This window comes from Penicillium daleae, assembly GCF_028827525.1.
Source record: "Penicillium daleae strain IBT 16125 chromosome Unknown utg000008l_segment0_segment0, whole genome shotgun sequence".
Lineage (NCBI taxonomy): Eukaryota > Fungi > Ascomycota > Eurotiomycetes > Eurotiales > Aspergillaceae > Penicillium > Penicillium daleae.
In genome coordinates, this window is record NW_026623156.1 from 6443258 (window position 1) to 6465188 (window position 21931).

At 51.1% G+C, this 21931-nt stretch overlaps 7 protein-coding genes across 7 annotated transcripts; 4 read left to right on the plus strand and 3 right to left on the minus strand.

Moving 5' to 3' along the window:
* Positions 1–232: 232 nt before the first annotated feature.
* Positions 233–1754, minus strand: atfA (bZIP transcription factor atfA; the record flags this gene model as incomplete). Its single annotated transcript, XM_056914185.1, has 3 exons — positions 233–542; positions 611–1664; positions 1727–1754. 3 exons carry the CDS (start codon positions 1752–1754, stop codon positions 233–235), a joined length of 1392 nt encoding a protein of 463 aa, XP_056763034.1.
* Positions 1755–5540: 3786 nt separating this feature from the next.
* Positions 5541–7160, plus strand: N7458_010804 (uncharacterized protein; the record flags this gene model as incomplete). Its single annotated transcript, XM_056914186.1, has 5 exons — positions 5541–6009; positions 6061–6351; positions 6447–6510; positions 6576–6598; positions 6664–7160. 5 exons carry the CDS (start codon positions 5541–5543, stop codon positions 7158–7160), a joined length of 1344 nt encoding a protein of 447 aa, XP_056763035.1.
* A 213-nt stretch (positions 7161–7373) lies between these two features.
* Positions 7374–8235, minus strand: N7458_010805 (GNAT family N-acetyltransferase; the record flags this gene model as incomplete). Its single annotated transcript, XM_056914187.1, has 2 exons — positions 7374–7639; positions 7698–8235. 2 exons carry the CDS (start codon positions 8233–8235, stop codon positions 7374–7376), a joined length of 804 nt encoding a protein of 267 aa, XP_056763036.1.
* Positions 8236–9383: 1148 nt separating this feature from the next.
* Positions 9384–10161, plus strand: N7458_010806 (Tvp18 family protein; the record flags this gene model as incomplete). Its single annotated transcript, XM_056914188.1, has 4 exons — positions 9384–9420; positions 9504–9519; positions 9715–9783; positions 9861–10161. The coding sequence occupies 4 exons, from the start codon at positions 9384–9386 to the stop codon at positions 10159–10161; spliced, it is 423 nt and encodes a 140-aa protein (XP_056763037.1).
* A 3402-nt stretch (positions 10162–13563) lies between these two features.
* N7458_010807 (uncharacterized protein) lies at positions 13564–16464 on the plus strand (the record flags this gene model as incomplete). The annotated part of the gene is made up of 1 exon (XM_056914189.1): positions 13564–16464. One exon carries the CDS (start codon positions 13564–13566, stop codon positions 16462–16464), a length of 2901 nt encoding a protein of 966 aa, XP_056763038.1.
* A 1124-nt stretch (positions 16465–17588) lies between these two features.
* N7458_010808 (ATP synthase subunit H) lies at positions 17589–18119 on the minus strand (the record flags this gene model as incomplete). Its single annotated transcript, XM_056914190.1, has 3 exons — positions 17589–17854; positions 17954–18035; positions 18093–18119. The coding sequence occupies 3 exons, from the start codon at positions 18117–18119 to the stop codon at positions 17589–17591; spliced, it is 375 nt and encodes a 124-aa protein (XP_056763039.1).
* A 939-nt stretch (positions 18120–19058) lies between these two features.
* On the plus strand, positions 19059–20111 carry N7458_010809 (transcription factor SUA7; the record flags this gene model as incomplete). The annotated part of the gene is made up of 1 exon (XM_056914191.1): positions 19059–20111. The coding sequence occupies one exon, from the start codon at positions 19059–19061 to the stop codon at positions 20109–20111; it is 1053 nt and encodes a 350-aa protein (XP_056763040.1).
* Between the last annotated feature and the right edge of the window lie 1820 nt (positions 20112–21931).

The window sequence follows — 21931 nt, forward strand, 5'->3', positions numbered from 1 at the left end:
GAAAGCCGTAGCCGTTGCCGAAACAAAAGAAGAAATGTTGGGGGGAGTATAAGAAAAAGGGGAATCGATCCCCCCCCAAACCAAGTGAAAAGGGTACCGCCCAGGCTAGGCATCAAGGATCAATATATCCTCGCTGCTATGCGGAAGAGCAGAGGAAAGAATTTATATCACCGAAAGCAGAATTGAGAAGCGAATTTTGGGATGCTGAACTTCCTCCCTTTTCTGCTCACACTCACGCTCGGCGCATACCCTGGGCAGGGATGGGTGGACCTGGCGGCATACCCATTTGGCCGGGCATACCGTAGGGATGGGGGTCAAATCCAGTCGACATGCCGTTCATCATCAGCGGGCCCAGACCTTGAGCTTGAGAGACGGGGCAGTCTTTGTGAGCCAACAGGAGCGTCTTCAGGTTCACGATCTCCTCACGAAGCTGGGTCACCGTCGCGGTAAGTGCATCGTTCTCCGTCGTGAAGAGCTCGACCTTGGCTTGAAGATTGGCGAGCCATTGCTTCTTCCGTTGACGACACTTCAGAGCAGCGACACTGTATTTGTGTTAGCTGAATGTATCACAAAATGAGAGCAGCCTGTCGCAATCGCGTGAGTGACATACCGGTTCCGTTCCAGGAAATTTCGCCGCTTCTCTTCGTCGGTCATCTTCTTCGGATCCATATTGGAGTTCCTCATCTCCTCATCCTCCGAATCGTCCGACGGTGACTCCGTCATCTTAGCCTTCTTATTGGGGCCCTTGGCAGGCTCATCCGCTTTGCGCCGGTTGTTGGCAGCATTTGCTTTGGGAGCATTCTTCTTGCCCTTGCCCTTGCCAGCGGGCTTGGAGAGTTCCTGCTCTGAGCCGTCGCCGCTCATCTCGCGACCACCCGCGCCATTATTTTGCGACACGCGTCGGGCGGCCGATGAACGGCTCTCGTTTTGCATAACAGGAGCCTGATTCATTTGCATATTGTTCGCCTGGCCACCCTTGGCAAGCATGAAGAGGCCGTTAGCCGCGTCCGCTGCGTCGTGTTGGGTGAAGTCCGTGGCGGTGTTTGGAGGTTTCTGGTCCATGGTCGGGTTGGAGGTAGGCTCTGGAACGTTCGCATTGGAGGTAGGACCGTTCCCGCTATTTTTCTTGGCGGCCAGTGCGGTACGGTGGAATTCGATGGTGGAAGGAGTAGCCCCGCCGCTTTGGAGTTGTTGCAATAGCGCCTGGGAGTTAGGGCTCGGGGCCGGGAACATAGAGCCACCGCCGCCAGGGGTCAAGCCTGTCCGGAGCGATGACTCGTTGGGAGTCGGGAAGCCTCTACCAATACTGTCAAAGTAGTCATTAGATCCAGTTGGGCCAGGGAGCATTGCCGGGCTGAGGGGCCCTGAGCGCAGGGAGCTGGACCAGTTGTAGCCACCGCCAGAGGATGCACCAGGCAGGGCAGGAGAGGTGAGGGCAGCGACAGGAGGCAGTAACGACTTTCCGGGGGTTTCACCCGAGTTGCCAGTGCCAAAGGACTGCTCGAAGGGATTGGGTTCGAGCGAGAATGGATTATGAACGGAATTGAAGTAATCGGGAGTATCGCTGGCGGTCGTCGCAGCAGGGCGTGGAGGTGGCGCCAGCGAGGTGGACGCTTCTGCATCCGATCTTTGATCCTTGGTGTCTGAAGACACGGCCTGCGAGTCTGTCGAAGCAATTGAATTAGCATTTACGAGGGTTGATGATGATGCGACAGCGCGAAGGTACCGGTACGACGAGAACGAGGACCCTTCATTATGGGATGTGGAGGGTATGGGGAAGAAGTGGTGGAGGGAGAGTGGTGGTGGAAGATCGATGACGCCAGTTGTGAGATCATCCCAACGGCAGAGGGGCTTTAAGTTAAAGTATGGGTGACCTTCCCCCCAAGTGGCGTATTACCAAGCCGAATAGGGGGGTTTGTGGTCAGACACGAGACCCAAAGGGAAAAAAGAAAAAAAGTAGATTGTATTATCCAGCACCACTGAATTTTCCGGCGGCGAAAGAGAACACAAGTTTTCTTTTCTTCAAGGGTTCATAAATGTAACCGCGACCGTTTAAGGAGGAGGCAGCGACGAACGGGGGAGGGAGGGGGTTGGAAGAAAGGGGAAAAGAAAACAAGAGGAGATGATGTGGTGGTGGTAGTGGATGGTATGTAGATGGATGATCGGTATATAGTGGAGGGCAGATAGAACTCGAACAACATCACGCGATTTTTTTTTTCTTACGAACCTTCTTTGGCAATCTTCTTGGAGTCCATGGAGGTCAGAGTGTTCGAAAGAGTCGACACACTGGGAGCGACTGCGGCAGTCATCACCAGTCGCGTGAAGGAGCAAAAAGAGTGGCGAGCGCTCAACGTGGCTTGCAGTGCAGCAACAGAAGAGAAGGGAAAGATGGGAAGGAAGGGAAAAGTGACGTAGAGGAAAGGAGGATGACGACAATTTTTAGGGGAAACGGAAAACATTAAGTAAGGTGGCCTCGTCCGAACGGCTTCGGTTGATTCGATTCTGTCGGTATCGAGCGTGGTATGGCCTGATACCGTACCCGATACCACCCAGTGACGGGTTTGCCACGCGCGAACACCATACTCCAGCGAGGTACTCGGTATGTTTGCCTCCCGAACCGGGGGGGATCTCTTACCATCTCAATACCACCCGACCCACGCGACACTCGGTACATACAACACTACAACATCGCGCCGTTACTATGGATTCTAGATTACTACTATGGACGGCCCTGATCGAGCTTGCGGTACGGTAATGGCAATGTAACTGGGCCAAAAACGTTGATCCAGCTCGAATCAGGGAACCGCCAAAGGAAAAAATGAATATATGGGGGGTGGCCAGCCATTGTGGTTGGCTCTGGCCTCGTCTCCGCGAAGGTCGGCCTAGATCGTGTCTCTCAATCAGGGCAGACTTTTCGAGATTGCTGCAACCCTTTTCATCTTTCGATCTTGTTCGACATACCTCCATCAGCGTCTGTGAGGATCTCCCAGAAGAATCTATCCTCTGTCTAACTGCGCGATGTTAATACCCTTGTCAGAATGGTCCTTCTCTCAAGATATCGAGAATAAGGGCAAAAAAAACTTGACCACGGATTGGGGGACCCTCGCATGTCGATGTTGAACCTGGAGAGCGCTAGTGGACCCTCAGTATCGACTGTGGACCAATCAGCATGTGATCAAGAGAAGGAAGCGGGGACTCGACACTCCTCGGACGGATTGGCCACTCGCCCCCCCTCGAAAAAAAAAAAAAATTGCGTAATTTTCTGATTCATTTGTTCAATCAGAGAGAACATCGGGATCCCTTGAAGCAATCCGAACTGGAGAGAAAATGGCTCGGGGATGCTGAAAATTGAAAGAAACGAAAGGAGAATTTTATCGAACGCGCCTCCGTACCGATCGGTCGGGCCTGTTGATACTTGATAGGACGTATCGAGTATAACGCGACTGGCATATCCTGGGCGATGGATGATTTCACGATGACGACGACAGGAATGTGTCCCGGCTGTCGAACCTGTATGGGTGGGGTCCGTGACGGGGGATATCAACCACTCATGTTGCAGACAGCTGGACGGAATGTACTTACTTAAGACTCGGGCTGCCGGGATTGGCTTAGACGGCCAGAGTGGGAAGGTGGACTCAAGCAGTTGAGTACTGCGGTGTGGATTCGAGGAAGGATGTGAAGTGGTTGGGGCCATGACGCAATCCACGTGAGACAGCCGGAATCCTGCGCTGACTCATCAGGACAGGAACTACTCCGGGACCCAAATGACGTGCGTGGCCCTGGGACTGGGCCGAATGGGGTAAGGACACACTGGACTGAAGTCGTGCGGAGTACATGAACTTAGCAAGTAACTTGAAGGGTAGTATAAAGTACAGGTTTTTCAGATGAATGAGGCTACTGTGTTGATGATGGAGAAGAGATCTGATATAACCCCCGAAGGTGAAAGCTCCACATCTTAATATCCACAGGACCATCTCGCAGCGATCACCTTCAGCCCTATCCCGCCATCACTCATCATCCCCAATTGCTAGGACGATCGGTATATACCACCAGCACCACCAGCTTCCTATATATCCCGCTCGCTACTTGGCTCACCGATTCCTGATATCCGCCAACTTAGCACGAGCGTTGCCAACAAAAGCAGTCAGTGTATGGAACGCTGCATGCAGGCTCCGGGGTGCGTTGGACCAGCGGTTTTATTTACTCCGCATTCCGCACAAGAGTATCAGAATGGGAAAGGATGTGGAGCTGACCTTCCCCGGACCCTTGGCCCTGTCAATACTAAAAAGTAAAAGATGCGACTTCTCAAGTGCTTGATATAGGCCACCCCGGCTTTAAAAGGGTAACCCCCTAGCCCGCCAAGGACGGCTTCGGTGATATCTTCACCGAATGTGTAAGGAACCCCATCTCTTTGGAACTGTGTACTGACAGGCCATCTCCGCAACAAAGCGTAGAATCTCATAATCAATCTTGACTTGATGTCCCTTCTGGGAAATAGGCCCATGACCTCCAAAGATGCCACGCTCAAGAGCAAGGGATTCTCGCTAAGATTCGCAGTGGGCCTGGCCTACTATCCGCTGGGGAGCGATTCAGAGAATATTGTCGCGCCTCTGGGGACGACTCCGGATATTGGTAATTTAGTAAAAAGCAAACTCAATGCCAGTTCATTATTCATGGCATGTGTGGTTCGAGAATTGATCGTCCCAAAAAAACTCAAACAGGCGTGAGGCTCCATGCGACGATGTCGATGCTACATCTCCTCTCTGTATCAGAAATCGGGATTTGCCTCTCGCATAGATTCGAATATGCTGAGAGAGACAAGTTGAAAGCTCGGAGCCGAGGTACGAAACAAGTCCACTGATGCTCCAGCTAGCCTTGTTATATTTGTTTCCTGTCTACTGGTACCTGGAGACTTTGGTTGTGAGTAGTTTTGAAGAACTTGTACTAGATTCTCGAGCAAAATTTGGTTTTGGACCTTGAAGGTGTTCGTGGAGGTACTGAATATCGGTGCCTCATTAGTGTCCTGTACCCTTTCTCGGTGCTACTTCTCCCGATAAAAGTGCCTGATCCATGCCTATCCTCAATATCGCCATAAAACGCCGTATTAATAACTAAACAATTGGTGCATTTATATTTCCCGATTCATCTTAAGCTTTGCGGGGCTCCGTTACCAATATGCCGATCCTCCGCGGCACTTGCCTTAGAACGGTACGGAGGACATCACATGAAACACACTGCCTTTAATTATCCCCTGAATAGCAAGTCAATACAAACCGTGATTGTGGCTTTTGGCGCATTTGGTCAGCTAGCACTTTCGGCATCATCTTTTTATTATAGGAAAAATTTATGTGTATGGAATATTATAGTGCTTATATTAGACCACCCTTGACGGAGATGCGACACGGCTCGAGTTAAGGAGTTCTTTTCCCATTGAACATAATAACATAAATAGAATCAGATCGCAGGTTCTCCTTTTTCTTCAGCCCACAGATTGTAAAGCTTATCACAACTCCACTCAATTGATACGACCATAGGGCATAATGCATGCCAAGCATCTTCTACTCGGCCTTGGCTACGCCTCCGTCGCCTGGGCACAACTTGCGGATACATCCGCCTACCCAATTGGACCATTAACGTCCTCAAGCACTAAATGGGCCACCAAAATTTGCGACATCACGGACTACGGCGCTGTAGCGGATGGGTCGACCGATGCCGGGCCTGCGATTCTGGCGGCCTTCAATGCCTGTTCTTCGGGAGGAGTTGTGAATATCCCATTAGGGACATTCGCCATGGCAACATGGGTCACCCTCAGTGGGGGAAGTGCGTGGGCTATCAACCTCGAAGGCATCATCGTTCGAACCGGGACTGCAGGGGGTAATATGATCTATATCGAGCATAGTACCGATTTCGAAATCTATTCTTCCAGAGGTGAAGGTGCGATCCAAGGCTATGGGTATGAATTCCATTCTCAGGGGGAGTATGGGCCCCGTCTGCTGCGTCTTTACGATGGTAAGTACTGTTTAGGTCTCTGGGGCCCAGGGCAGCGCTGATTCTGCGAAGTGACCAATTTTGCGATCCACGATATTGCTCTCGTCGACTCTCCGGCTTTCCATTTGACTCTCGATACTTGCAACCAGGGCGAGGTTTACAATATGATCATCCGAGGTGGAAATGAAGGAGGCCTTGATGGCATTGACTTGTGGGGCTTTGACCTTTGGGTTCATGATGTTGAAGTCACAAACAAGGACGAATGTGTCACTGTCAAGAGCCCGGCAAACCACATCCTTGTTGAGAACATCTACTGCAACTGGTCTGGTGGCTGTGCGATGGGCTCCCTGGGAATTGACACCGGTAAGTCATGGTAACCATTCACTAACGCCATTCCAGACCAGATGACAAGCAATGTCATTGAAAGTGGATAAAGAAGCTGACTTTAGTACTTGAAGACATCTCAAAGGTTGAGTACAACAACATCTACACCGTGAATTCCAACCAGATGTTCATGTTCAAGTATGCTCTTTCCTGGGACCTCTAAGCACTATTATCAAGTGACTTGATCTAACATTATTCTATAGGAGCAACGGAGGAAACGGTACCGGTCAGTACTTTCTTTTTCTCAGACTACCTCCCATGAGTAGCATCAACTAACGCTGCTATCGATAGTGACCGACGTGACTCTGCAGAACTTCATCGGACACGAGAATGCCTACTCCCTCTACATCGACGCGTACTGGTCATCAATAAGCGCGGCCGCAGGTGACGGAGTCCTGTATAACTCCATCACTTTCAGCAACTGGAAGGGAACTTGTGCAAATGGCGCCACTCGTGCCCCGCTATACGTCTTGTGTCCTTCGACTCAACCATGCACAAACATTGTCATCGAGGATTTCGCCATGTGGACTGAATCAGGAAGTACAGAGTACTACAAGTGTGCCGATGCTTGGGGCTCAGGGTACTGCCTGCATTCAGGAAGTGAACATACCGAGTACGGTACTGTAACCTCGACATTGACGGCTGCTCCATCAGGGTACTCGGCGACGACGATGCCTGATCAGCTTACTGCTGGATTTGGACTCAGCACGTCAATTCCGATCCCTACTGTCCCGAATACATTCTTCCCCGGTGCTACGCCGGCCACGGCTAGAGTGTATGGCAGTTAGTTAAATGTCCAATACTTCGTCGCCGCAGACAAGCGACCGTTATATGCTTCGTGGCTGTGGCTCTTAGTTTACTTCATGGTAACATTTGACTTCAACAAACGAGTCCATACTAAGGATCGATCATAATTTAAGCTTGGATTTAACATAGTTCGAAAATAACAGTCATCTCATTTTGGACAGCCGTGCATTGTGGTAAAGAAACAATAGCATGGTCTAACTATCGTCAGCCCCTGCCCATTCCATCAAGACAATAGACTTTTTTCCACCTCCTCTACTTTCAGACACAGGCGCCCAGTCTTTCAATGTACACCCTCGTAGAAAACTGTTCTTTTCAAAAACCCTCATACTGCCTTCGTTGTCTTCGAATGCCCAACTCTTTAGTCGTTGGACCTTCATTCGAGGGATCGCCCAATCATGGATGATAGTTTTGACGGCGAGCGTCATGATTCCCTTACCATGGTGACTCGGAGCCAAAAAGTCTAACGGTTGATTTTTGTCAGTACAGCTATCATCGAGGTGCCAGGGGTTTTGACGTACCTGCCAGGCTCCAGATGATATTTTTGTCTCCAGCTAGTAGCTCATCATTTTGTCTCTGCGCTTGGGCTCTCTCTTCGCTGCCTTCGGGAAATTCATCGAAACTTGAGCGTGCCAAGCGGATATCGCCAATGAGAATGTCTTCAATTGGATGGCCAGTCTCGGGTTCTGACTTGAGCACTTCCCTAATACAAGTGAAAGGACAACCATCGAAAACCTGCCCATCTTGACGGGAATTATTGCCTGCATGCTTCTTCAATTTTGTGTTCGTCTGTTCTTCAAGCTCTTTTCGCAAGTTGGACAGCATTGCCTCCTGCTCTTTGCAGTTGGCTTTGGCCCATTCTTCGCCGTCAGACTTTGAGTACGGATATGGTGTACGTTGTAGACGAAGGGCAACGCGGGGGTCATTGAGAATGTTCGCAAGTGCTGAGGAGGTTTCGTCAATGCTGTTCTGACGGTGTGGTGTGATGATTATGTTCGTATGTGGCTCTGGGAGCCTGAGATAAGGCTCCTTGGTCCTTGAATTGTGTTGAACAGTCATTTTAATGTCCGTAGTACAGATCACCTGGTGCAGTAAATAATCATCACTAACAGGAATCTAGGTTTCTCGCTGAATTATGAGGAATTAGACTGAGTGAGTCATCCATACAAAGGGTAACTAACTAGTTAACATTGACCGTCCGTACTTCGGACGACATTTTTAGATACTTTTCCATTTGCTGCAACCATGCCAAAACCTCTCGGTTTGATCAGAGGTAATTAATCTGGATAGTGGCTCAAGCACTTGATCACAAACATGGCAGTGCCTCTCCATTGAGGGCTGGCGTTGCCCCCTTGGGCTAACACCTTCATGGATCCATAAATTGAAGAAATCTCCATCAAGCAAGGCAAGATGGCCGAGTTGGTCTATGGCGCACGGTTCAGGTTTACCTGATCCAAACTTCCGTGTCTCGAAAGGGGCGTGGGTTCGAATCCCACTCTTGTCAAAGAATTATTTTTTTGCATTCTTTCCTTTGATCTGATGCTACTGTTAGTATTGATCCATTTACTTTTTATCCAATTTACATGGTTCATCTGGTGTAGGTTGTAATTACCAGACTGATCATTATTGATCTCAATGCTCCGGCGGTGACCACTATTGGAAATTTGTATGGCTGCATAACAAGATCCGCTTCCCATTGTACTCTACGATCCTCTAGTAGGAGGAACCTATAATCATGACTTAACGCTTGCTTTCGGTTCGCGGCGGCCATCTTTGAATCATGCAATGTGCTTCGTTCAGTCTTGAAATGCTGGAGCCTTCTAGCTTGGGTGATGGAGGAAGGTGTACCAGTTCAGTGTCTGCCTGGCCTGAATAGACGAATACTTGAGCATTTAAATGGTCAACTCGGTCCTAACAAAACCTTCGATATATTCTCATTTTAAATGTTTGCAGAACCTTGAACCCCCAATTTCCGCAGTCCCCATCGTACCCGATCGACGGAGTGACAGTTCCGAGTGGCTTCCGCTTTGTTTTGTTTGCGTTTCAACGGTTGACCGCCCAGCATCCTAACTACTGTAATCAGCCGCGTGTACAAGTTTCTCTTTTGACCACTTCACCTCCAGACTTCTGACCTCCCACCTCGCCAAGGCTTCTAGGTTAAGTCCGCTCTTGGTCGCTTTTACGATTCTATCATCTACTTGCCCATCATGACACTTGCTGAGGAGTTCCGATCGAGAAATTTCAGTACGTACCCCTCGTGCTGATGCGGCGGCAAACGTCGATCAACCCCATGGATTAACAGCTTGGCTGACCTCTTATTCTCCTAGGCATCTACGGTCAATGGTTAGTTTCTTAAATTACTTTCCCTTTACTTCTTTTAGATACTTCTGCCGAGCTCGTCCGATTTACGACTGCGCTGCAGAAGAAAGGCATCGTGGCGAGATGTCACATGGGCGCCTGTGCCTCGTATGAGGCCTCGGACATCTCTGAAACTCTTCGATTTTCTCAAGATACACGTTTCTGACGACTCTATTTTAGGACCGGTGTGCTGTGCATGGTCCTGTGCTTTGCGCTGGGAATTGCCAACATCTTCTCTCCCTGTCCTCCGTATCATCTTCTCCGTCATTTGCCTGTGAGTTTGGCCGATCCTCCGCGACTATGATATACCATTCTGACATTGGCAGTGCCTGCTCATTTATCATTCTCTTCATTGAGGTACCCTTCCTACTCCGCATCTGCCCTACCTCCTCCAAGTTCGATGCCTTCATCCGCCGCTTCACCACCAACTGGATGCGCGCTGCTATGTACGCTATTATGTGTGGCATCCAGTGGGCCAGTCTCTGCACTGGTGCCTCGAGTCTGATTGCCGCCGCCGTCTTCCTCTCTATCGCCGCTATCTTCTACGCGCTGGCCGGTCTGAAGAGCCAGGATTTCGTGGGCAGCAAGACCCTCGGTGGTCAGGGTGTTGCGCAGATGATCGTTTAAATGCCCCTTGCCTCCAGACAGGTCTCTTGCTCTCTTTCCTGCGTCGGGTTTATATGCGGGGTAGAAAGTCCCCTGGCTGGTCCAATGTCTGGGTGGAATGATGCTATGCTCGATGCGAATTTCTGGATAATGACTCTCGGGTCAAAACATATTGGAATGCGCCACGACCCTGCTTGTTGCTGTTTTTGTCATCCTGTACTTGTATGTCTCCCATTGTTTGGGAGCGGCCTGCTGGGCGCCTCTTTGCCGCGGCCTTAGTGGATATTGTCGTCTATGGTTTAGGTCTGCGTTATTCGGTTCTGCTGCAGTTTTTAGAGCGAAACTAGGTGCAATGTCAATGCATACTTATGCTTTCCTTCGAGATGGTCCACTTTGGTCACAGATAAACCCGAGGGCGTTGTTGTTGGCTGATTTGTATAGCGACACTTCGTCGCTTCTCCAGGGTGTGGACTGTATCTGCGTATACTGAATTACTATCCTGTTGTGTTTTCCGCGAGCAGTTCCACGGCGCTGCTGGCATTCACCTGCTGCCTGGTCCTCATACCCGTGCCCCGCGGTTGCTTGGTTGGGTAAAATTCGTGTGTACGCTCCATCTACCTAGGTAGTCGGCTTCACCACCAATTCGACAACTTAGAACCTTATATATATTTGCGGACCGCGCGGATCTACAAGTACAAACGGTCTGTACAATGGATCAAAGAATGATAGAATGAGTCACCGGAATAACAGAAAGCTGTAAATTTCCCAAATGAATAGAGAATACGCCCGAACACATGGATACTCGAGACACTGATTATAGGGATACGTGAACTCGACCAAGTAATTCCACATTGGGTGGCGTCATATTTTACCCTTATGTAGTCAAAATCCGGTCCATCGTACATCGAAGTTGGTAAGATGGCCGAGTTGGTCTAAGGCGTCAGGTTAAGGTCCACCTTAGCATAAATTCCTGATCTCGTTTACGGGGCGTGAGTTCGAATCTCACTCTTATCACTCATTTCTCTTTTTGATTTTCTTTTTGCGCCCGCCACTTCTCTTCCCCTTCCCTTCTTTTTTTCTTTGCTCCCGGTCAAGTCGGTCGTCAACGTATTCATTATTGCGCGAAAGTATCAACTCGTCCCTTCTAGTCGTCGCATATCTCAAAGGATGTATATATCCTGTAGTTAAACCTCGGCACGCAGTCCTCCTCGAAGACTCTTCCCACATTGGCATTAACATATACAAGCGTCCTAGATTGTAGTGCAAATACTCCTAATGTCATAATAGTTAGTTGACCAATGTCTGCATAAGCAGTCCACGAGAAAAAGAAAAGACCAACATGCCAATCAGTTCGGTAGTAGACTCGGTCAATAACCATTCTATTCCTATTACCAGTTTCCCTCACCATTAATATTAACCCAACTTCTGAGAGACGATCCGAGCACCTCATCGGATGACTCTTTCTCCCATCTGACCGGTCTGTACGTGTCCTAGCATGATCGTCACCCCGCAAATATTAGGAACCACTCAACCGAAATGGGGAACTCCATCGGCTCGAAAATCTCAGCAATCCACATGACCACTTTCCCCCTCTCAATAAGTCAACCCCTTTTGATTAATTACAGTTCAGCCATTTCCCGTGTATCATGTAAATCTGACCAGGAACCAGGTCAGAACACCCGGTTATCTACGTGGCAGTTCAAAAGTCTGAAACCAGGGACCTAGAAAACAGGCCGTCAAAATATGCCCTCGATTTTATGTTTTTAATAGATATTTCTGAATGTCTTTTGAACCCTCTTTCTAGATATTCCCGGCATCTGTGTTTCAACTTGTCTTTCAAAGTATAGCTGATGAGATGGGTTTGAACTTTTTCGGGTGTTGCAAACTTATGGAACTCCACTGTACATTGAAGCCCCCGCGTCATACAACCGGCCTAGTGGCGGTAATTTTTCTAGGGCTACAGTATGTGGGCGAAGATCAGTGAGGTGGGGATCTAGTTGCACTGTACTGTACAGAGAACACGTTGAGCTCAATGGAACTATTTCACTCATGTCATCATTGATTTCTGGGGAGCGGTTGACGAGATGGACAGAGATAAACTATCAAGTACCACTTTATCATTTACAAAGGGGAAGGTTCAGGATGGGTTTATCGGGGTACTACTGGCGATGCTAGATGATGCAATCCCATGGGATGCGGAGAATCCTTCTTCGTTTGCTCACCGCCTCGGTTATCGTGGCCAATCCCAAGACAAAGAAATAATCTGGGACGGCCGATACAAGGTCTTATCACTTGCAACGAGAAGAAGACACAAAGTCCTAGTACGGAGTCCACTTTAACACGTTTTATGTCTCTCTTCTACAGCAGTCTGTATTATTCATGGATTAGAGTCAGAACTCCCACGGAGTAACTATCTGTATGTCCCTATAACCATCAAACACCCATTCGCACCGCCACTCGAGACTGAGTCAGTAGTAATACCAGCGCTATTAATATACTTTGGACCCACGGTCTAGCCACCAGGGATTATCGGTCTAATGTCCTCATACGAAACGAGGAGACGCCTATGTCTGCACGCGATGCCCAGAAAACGGTGGTTGGACAAACCGCACGAGGCATGATTTGCCCCCTCCAAGCTGAACCATCTCGACCACTCCACTTGGCGACCACTTATGAGGTATTTGCTTGAAAAATGCCGCAAAAGCAATGCATTGCTCAATTTCAGGACGGAGAACAAACTGCCTCGATAATCATGATTCAGTCTATGATTCGAGCGTTTTATAACCTCGATGGGAAAAAGGTAGATAAGGTATCAAAACTTGGTTAAATATAGTCGTGGGCCATTTTGGCGTCACCGTCTCCGTAGACTCTCGAGAAGAGAACCTGCGCCGAGTGTAACCGTACGGTAATCTGACGGTACCAGTGGGCTTTGGCTGGACTGGATGCGGTCAGAGCACGTCACGCGCCCGGTGGGTCGTGGCAGAAAGAGACATACATCATCCTCTCTGCGCTCGCCGGATTGCTTCATTCTCTGCCAGTTTCGACTTTTCTGTACTCTCGTACTCATTGACTGCTACCTTTGACCTCCCCCCCCTGATCCAATTGGGAATTTCCCAGACCTCGATATCGGGTATATCAATCTGGGTAAGCAAATCAGCCGCCGTCCGCTTATCAGCTGCAGCCCTCTCTCCCCTCCTCCTTGGCTATAGCCGAGTTATGGGGCTTCCTTGCGTCAATGCAGGTCCTTGAATGGCCAACCCCAGAATTCTCCGTCGGGGGGAAATCAGACACTGTCTTCTGGGCCCCCACGGCCAGCAGGGAAGGAAGGGCCTAAGCTGTCCCACCAATTCCGGGGTTGTTGGGCTGAAACTGCTAGGCATTGAGCTAATATTCAAACCCGGTAGCTTCAGAATATCCTCCATCATGTCTACTCAAACTGCTCCGGTCATCCCACCTCGACCGGCCCGATCTCCGCAACCGCCCGCCTCAATAGACATGCCGAAGATCCCCCTGCGCCCGAACCGCCGCCTCGACCGGTCGGTCTCCCCAATGCGAGACAGCTATGCGCCATCTCCATTCAATGAGTGGAATGGACCGAGCATGGCCCGCACCACGTCGAATGAGCTCCCTCCACGCCCGCCGAGTGTCACGATACCCTCCCTAGGTGAAGAGGGCATTGAGTATGCCGATCTTGATGTCGGAAACATGGCGGACAGTCATCACCAGGCGCCCGCAGAGACACGCAACGTTAGCACCGACCTCAAAATCCATGCACCTCGCCCATCTTTGCCTACTTCAAGTGCCAAGGCAAGAGTCCAGGCGGTCACTCGCACTGATTCCCGGCAGGCTGCGGCCGCGGGAGTAGGCCGTGAAAGCTCGAATTCTCCAGCACTGGATGAGCAAGATCGTCCTCGCCGCATGTCAAACTCCCGAGGAGGTGGCTCACGGGCCGAGTCTAATGCCTCCTCGGACCGCCGACTTTCTGCACAGCTCGGAGAAGAGCACGGCTTCCGAGTTCCCATGTACCCGCATGCCGGCGAGGTCCAGGCGCCTTCTCCCAGCCCTTATCTTGACCAGGGCTCACAGCGACAAGGCCGGAACCACCACCGCAGCCGTAGTGCCCGGGACTCTTCTCTACCCCCGGGCAGTTACGGTCTGCATGGACACGGCGTCCAGCACGCCGATAAGTTCGAGAAGGCCTGGTACGATAAGCATCCAGATGAACTTGCCAAGGAAGAGGGCCAGTATGGCCCTGGTGTGGGCAGTCCTCGACCCGATTGGGCTCTCAGTAGCGACGATCTGAACAAGATCGTTCGTGGTCCCAGCCGTAGTGGCTCAGGGATTGGTAAGAATATTCGCTGTAATCATGCCTCGAAGGAACAGAATACTGACTTCTTGTCTCCTCTAGGCACATCTCCCGTGGTTACAGGTACTCCGGAAGAAGAAGTGGGATATCTTGCCTCGGATGAATACATGCATCGCATGGCATCTCCGCCTCCCGATGCCCGCCACGAGTCTCAGCCAGCTGTGGAATCTCCGCTTCGCCAGATGAGCTTCCCAGCATCCGAGATTGAGCCCAAAGTTCCAGCGTCCCCGTTGCGCCATGATCGGAGCAGTTCTCATGGACACCGTGCGGACGGCGAGGTGATTCACGTCGATGACCCAATGCACCATCTTCACCACCCAGATGGATTTGCTCCGACCCCGGCACCCTATGAGCACACGCCTGATGTACAACAGCCATCGGAAGAGGAGGAGCCTATTCTGGCTGCTGATGAAGTGCGCCCCGAGTCCGCCTATCTGCACCCCGCAGTTTCACCCACATTCGAGCACCGAGGAAGCTTTGACGAGGAGCGCAGCCGCACCCCAAGCGTCTCCCATAGCCGCTCTAACAGTAGATCTGCAAGTTCTCAAGGTGCTCCTATGCTCACTCGCTATGATTCTCGTGAGCAGCACGATGATCTGTCCACTCCTTTGGAGGACGTGGAAGAATATGAGCCTCTTTTCCCCGAGGAGGGTGATTCGAAGAAGCCACGCTCCCTTTCGGCTAATGAGCGTTTCAAGAAGCGCCCGGATATGCTCAAGCACAGATTCCCCAGTGAAGATCTCTGGGAAGATTCTCCCAACAGTCTGCAGCTTCAAGCCACAGTGACAACCCCCGATATCCCCAAGCGAGATTCCGCTGAACTCTTTGAGACCCCGGAACAAGAGGCTGTGCGAAGAGCTCAGGCTTCTAAGGTCGACTCGCATCAAGTTGCGCGTCATATTCTCCAAGGGGAGGGTGCACGTGATACGGCCAAGGTCCCTGCTCGGCCCGATACTATCAAACAACGGTTTCCTAGCCAGGACATCTGGGAGGATGCTCCTGATAGTCAGCAGCTGGTGACGACTGTCGAGCCGGCTAATGACGAAGTCAAAAGCCCCGAAGTGCCTTCGAAACCTTCGATTCCCCCGCGTCCGCAGAAGCAAGCACAGGCAACGTCGCCCACCGACAAGCGTCAAGCGCCTGTCATCCCGGACCGCCCGAAGCCTCAGATCCCAGCTCGCTCCGCTAAGCCTGGCTCACAGGCCCCAGCTGAGGGTGCTGCCGCACCCAAGGCAAAGCCTGCCATTCCCGCTCGCCCTGCTGGTAGCAAGATTGCGGCTCTCAAAGCCGGATTCCTAACAGACCTGAACTCACGCCTTCAGTTGGGTCCTCAACAACCCAAGCCCCAGGAGAAGGAACCTGAACCACCCGCAGAGAAGCAGCCGCTTAGCGATGCTCGTAAAGGAAGAGCCCGTGGCCCGGCCCGACGAAAGCCTGCTGCGGAGAACGCCAACGCCAGATTGCCCACAATCCCAGAGATCAAGATCACTGAGACATGGAATGTGTGGTCGGTTGGTGAGGACGGTAACCTGACCGTGGGTAGCGAAGACATCAAGCCTTCTGTTGCGGCCCCTGAGTCTTCCATACCATCTGAGCCTCCAATGGCGCCTGCCCTCGCCAAGAATACTGCTGGAGAATCAGTCGACCCCACTGTACAAAGTAAACCTGAAGCCTCGGAGGTGGTCCCTCCTAGCACCGTTGCAGCTCCAGAAGCAGAACCAGCCAAGCCTCACGTTTCAACAGACGTCCCAACAACGAGCGAAGACTCTTCAGCGGCTGCTGAGCCCACTCCCAAACAAGAAGAGCCCGAACCAACTGCAGCAGCGGGCGCTCAACCCCTCGCGGGCCATGTTTCAACATCAACCAAAACGGACGACGCTCTCGAGGACATGGCCGCCTCAGCCGACGGCAAGAAGACTTCTGATGGTGAAGTCCATCCCACAGAGTCTTCTGCTTAAATAACCTTTCTGTGATTCAATTTCGTTTCATACTATGTCTTCTTCACTCGCTTGTTCTTGACGATGCTCCATGCCCGACAAGAATCGGTTGCAAGTGTCTCACTCATAGCAGACCTTGTCCATACCTACTACCATCTTTAGTTTCAGTGCGTTTTTAATAAGATTTGGGTCCTTCAGACCTTGAATCTATTTTCACCGTGGCATCTGCTCAGGATGCGTGACCCAATCTTGTGTGCTTTTTCTACTTTAGTCTTCGGTTCTTACCCAGCAACCGACTCTATATACAGATCGAGTAAAATGATCTTCGTAGGATGCGGTAATTACCTCTCGCGGTGCCCATCGCTACCAGCAGCTGCCATTGACATCAGCAATGGATCCATTGTATCGTGTAGTCGAACTCCATATCTTACAAGCATGTCTTCTTCGGGCAGCGGGGTATCTTGAGTGTACATGTTCCAGGGTCAGTCTATGTGCGCTGCACCAAATGAGCATCTTTGCGGGTGTAGTGACACGCTTTTATGGATATACTGGGATTCGATATTGTATGATATGTGGCGTGTTTATTTCACACTTGCATGGCTCGCTGGTCTCATGACACTGGATCCTAACTTCGAAACTGCATTTTGCATCGAGAACGCAGGAATTGCTATAAGATAACAGATATCGCAGATGTCATCTGGCGGAAAGAACATCCAGAGGTCGTCAGGATTATACATCGCCATCTTGATTGAAAATAAACAGAACTCCGGCATCGGAGGATGATAATTCTTTTCAATAAGAGTCGGGATATAGTCAATGGTTCTGGGTAAGTTGCGGACTATGCCGGTTGGGTGATCAGGCTGTTTCTGTGCCCTTCTACTCTAGACAAGGCTTTGTGCTCCAACGCAAGTCAGGGTACTATTTCCGAACTTGAGACCGGGTCTGTAGCGCCAAGTTCAAGGATTGTTGCATCGCAAAGAAAGATTGGCTCAAGAACAAAGGGAAAGAAATTCAACATTTCAAAGGTGGTCTAATTTACAAGCTTCAGGACCTGAGGAGGCGGCCAGACTAGTGGTGCCGGATGCATACACAACCGTCCCCTCATATTTCCCCAGACCTTGCCAAAAGAAAGGGAAAGAGAGAATTTAGTGGGCGGCAGCAGCCTCTTCCTCCTCCTCCTCGAACCAGCTCTCCTCGACGGGGGCGGCCTCGCCGGTGGCAGCCTGACCCTCAACCTCAACCTGCTGGGTCTCGTAGGCGGACAGCTCACCGGCGAGGTTGGCCTCCTCAGGGGAAGGGGGAGCCTGGGGGAGGTTGAAAGTGTGGACGTTGCCCTCGGCGTCGCTGGGCTTGACGGGGGTGGGCTTGTAAGCCTTGAGCTCACGGAGGTAGAGGTCCTGGACCTGGTCGGCTAAAGCAGGGTTATTCGAGTTAGTGACGGGTCGAGCAGAGATTGACGTGGTATCCCCTCAGGATGCGGCCAGCGAGGGTCTTGGAAGTAGTGACATACCGCGGCGGACAGCGGAGGTCAGGAAGGTGCGGCGAGCAGCGACAGGGACCTGTTGCCGAGAGGCACGGGTGAAGAGGGAGCGCTGATTGTACTGTGTTAGCCAGGCCTAGCGGCGCAATCGATATTCTGAATCACTCACCGAGGCCCGGAGAGACTGGGACATCATCTTGACGGGGAGGTGTGGAAGATGAGGGGGTGTGAGGGAGGGGTTGGTGGTCTCAACAGGATGGATCTGATCCGTTCTCCGTGCAAGTCGAGGTTGGAAACGACTTCTCTTCGGAATCTCGGCTTGGCGCTGAGTCATCAAACCCGCCTTCTCCCCATCCACGTGACTAGCGCATTCATCTGGTAGCCTCACGCTTCTTCTAGTCGCCTCGATCGCTGCCTCATCTCTCTCTCTCTCCCCTTCCCTCTCTCACTTTCGCCCTCTCGATCCCACCCCCTTCTCTCTTCCTCAGCCTGTCCTCCCTGGAACTTCGACTTCTTGTTGCTCTTTGCCCCAGCATTTGCAGCGATCCGTCAGGTTCTACGACCCTTTTCGTGAGATATCTCTCTTACGGAGACCTTGACTGGTTCATCGTGGTCAGACAAAGCCGAGGTTTGGAGAATTCTCTCTTTTTGCCCGAGAAAGCGCAGACCCCCGGTGACAGTTCTTTCACGTCTTCAAGAGGGGGGTGATTTATCGAGCCGCGACTGGCCCTGGTTCTGAAAAAGGTAATGCCAGCTTCACTTAAGAGATTTGAGAAGCCGGTGGCGTCGTGGATGATTCTTTCACCCTGAAAAGACCCAATCGGTGGATGTGTTCTATGTGGATTTGTCTTGCCTCTAAACGTTTTGGAAACCAGAGAACTAGGCTAACCACGACTGCGCAAGTAGTGGCCCGCGATTCAAGAGATAGCCTCCTGCTGTTCCTTGCCCCGCAGTCCACGTCCCTGCTCAGTCAGGGGCCGTTGACCTCTCCGGTGTTTGTCTGTTGCAAGCCGCCAAGACGTATTCGCCACTGTTCCTTCGCTATTATACACGCAAATACCGCATTCCTGTCTCCCACAAGAACATCGCCCAGCGACGCCAGGCACGCATCCAACAGTTCGGACAAGTCAAAAAGATGGCTACCATGTCTCCAGCAGTGAAAAATGAGGTGGCCACGGTTCCGTTCAGGAAGAACCTCGCGGCGCATGTCATCTGCAGTGAATGCAAGGAAGTGCCACCAAACCTGGAGTTCGACTCCCACCAGACAACCTGCGGCAGTTGCGGCCTGGTCCTTGGAGACCGCGGAATCGACATGGGCTCCGAATGGCGTACCTTTTCGAATGACGACCAGAACTCGGATGACCCGTCTCGTGTCGGAGATGCCAACAACCCGCTGCTGAACGGTGATCAGCTGGAAACTACGATCGCCAGTGGAGCTACGGGCCGATCTCGTGATCTCTATCGTGCACAGAACAAGCAGTCTAGCGACAAGCAGAACAAGGCTCTGATGCAGGCTTACAAGGAGATTGGTGCCATGTGTGAGGGATTCAATATCCAGAAGAATGTGGCCGACACTGCCAAGTACCTGTTCAAGACTGTCGATGACGCCAAGGCCTTCAAGGGCAAGTCCCAGGATGTCCTCATCGCTGGATGCATTTTCATTGCCTGCCGCAAGTGCAAGGTCCCTCGTTCGTTCTCTGAAATCTTCGCCGTCACCAAGGTCAGCCGAAAGGAGATTGGCCGCATCTACAAGTCCCTGGAGAAGTTCTTCACCCAAAACGATGAGGCCCGCAAGGCCGCTGTGGTGGCGAGTGGCGGTACCCCCGACAATGCGGTCTACGAGACGACCACCTCGACCAAGCCCAGTGACATGTGCAACCGTTTCTGCAACCTGCTTCGTCTCGAATACCCTCTCCCCCGCATCTCTGTGCAGCTGTCAGACCGAGTCACTGCCTCTGGTATCCTGGCCGGACGCTCGCCGCTCTCCATTGTGGCAGCCTGTATCTACATGGCTTCCCACCTTATGGGCCAAGGCAAAAGCCCAAAGGAGATTTCACAAATCGTCCACGTTAGTGACGGGACGATCCGCGGTGCTTACAAGCACCTGTATGCGGCCCGTGAGCGGCTCATTGACCCGTCCTGGATCGAAAAGGACAAGGGTGATATGAACAAGCTTCCGGTAGCCTGAATGGGCAGAGTGGGGTGCGATGAGAATCGGTGATGACCTGTGCTTTTTTTTTTTCTTCCAATAATTCCGAGCCCACAAAGGGCATCAACGATATCAACGACATAGCTGACGTTTGCTGATTTTTCCCCTTTGTAATTCCAAATCGATACCTGTGCAGTAAACTGCTTGATACAATATGCTTATGCACGGTCATTACAAACTGCTCTTACAGTGTGACTTGTTACCCCATGAATATGTTTGAGGCTTTATTCCCCAGTTAGAAATAACCAAAACTCTGCCTTTCGTGCTCTATTGAGTACTACTTTGTTAGCTCAGATCGCTCTCTGTGCATGTTCATTTCGCTTATCCAAATTGTCGCCATGGAACTTTGCATTCGTTTAGCTTTGGGCAGACCCCAAATCTAACTGTGTTAGATGACATTCTCTTCTGTAGGATGTATGGGATGAATGAAAATTCCACATACACATCTTTGACCTTGATCAAATCTAGGCTGCTATATTTACAAAATCCCAATTTGATAGGGAGAAAAAAAAACTCTACCTCGCTCACTGTTTGGACCTGTTATACTGGAGGACTCCCTTCCATGAGTTCCAATAAAAACGTGGGAGACAAAAAGAGAAATGAGTGATAAGAGTGAGATTCGAACTCACGCCCCGTAAACGAGATCAGGAATTTATGCTAAGGTGGACCTTAACCTGACGCCTTAGACCAACTCGGCCATCTTACCAGCTTCGATGTAGGATGGGACAGATTTTGTCTACATCAGTCAAATAATTCGTATTCATCCAATCCACTTTGATAAGGCTGAGAGGCTCCTCGTTATTGATTCCCTCATTCGTCGACGGGACGGCCGATGCGGGCGTCGTAAAGGTGGATCCGGGCTGAACACCACGCATCTTGCGCAGCGACGTGGTGGCCTTTCGGTGGAGCCATTCGCCCAAGCTTATTTCCCGGTTCCCCCCTTGTTCTGCCTCGTCTAATAGAAGTAACGCGGTTGATTTTCAGGTCCCGTCAGGCAGATATCAGATTTGCTTTTTTGGGTTCGCAGCCAGCGAAGAACGACATATACGGAGTACTATCGTCTCTTCTTGCTGGAACCGAAGTATCGACATTCGTGCCGATGAACCTCTTGTACAGTAGTGCGGTGGTCGAGCCCTGCAACTACCGTACGGTACGACGTGGCATCTGCGGGGCTAATGGGCACCAGCAGCGTGAGAATGAATCTGGATTCTGGATTTGGCTTCTGGATCAATTGAGTCAATTGTCAATATTGAGCGGTTGGCTGGTCATCCAGGGTTCTGAGGGGGTGTTTGGTGGACGGCTTGCGCAAGCCGCGAGGCGTTCGGGGGGCGTCTAGACTGCCGATATTGGGCGCTGGGGGAGCTAGGTCTACCGACACGACTGCGGCCCAAGTCAATCTGGCCTGTGGATATGGTCTATTCATGACTACGGAAGCAGTTGCTGGCGACGAACCTCGCGCTGGCAGGATCCAGATCGTTACGAGGGTTGTTGGACTTGGGTGGCTACAATTGTCTAGGCAGAGGAGTTGTCATGCAAATCCTTATTATTGCTAGGAGTCGCACTCTCCTACGGAAGTGTCGCTTTTGTTCAGATCCCCTCGTAGATAGGATTGTTGATTGCCTCTGTTCTATGAGGAATGCGGGGCAACGCATCACGGCCTAATCTTCTTTGCTTGTCAGCCGGCGACACTCCGTATCTTTACGTTGGATGCAAGCTATCAATTGTATGCTATGCTGTGCGATGCTATGTCATGCTATACTAGAACTACTGAAATGGGGTTACTGAAATGGGGTTAGTGC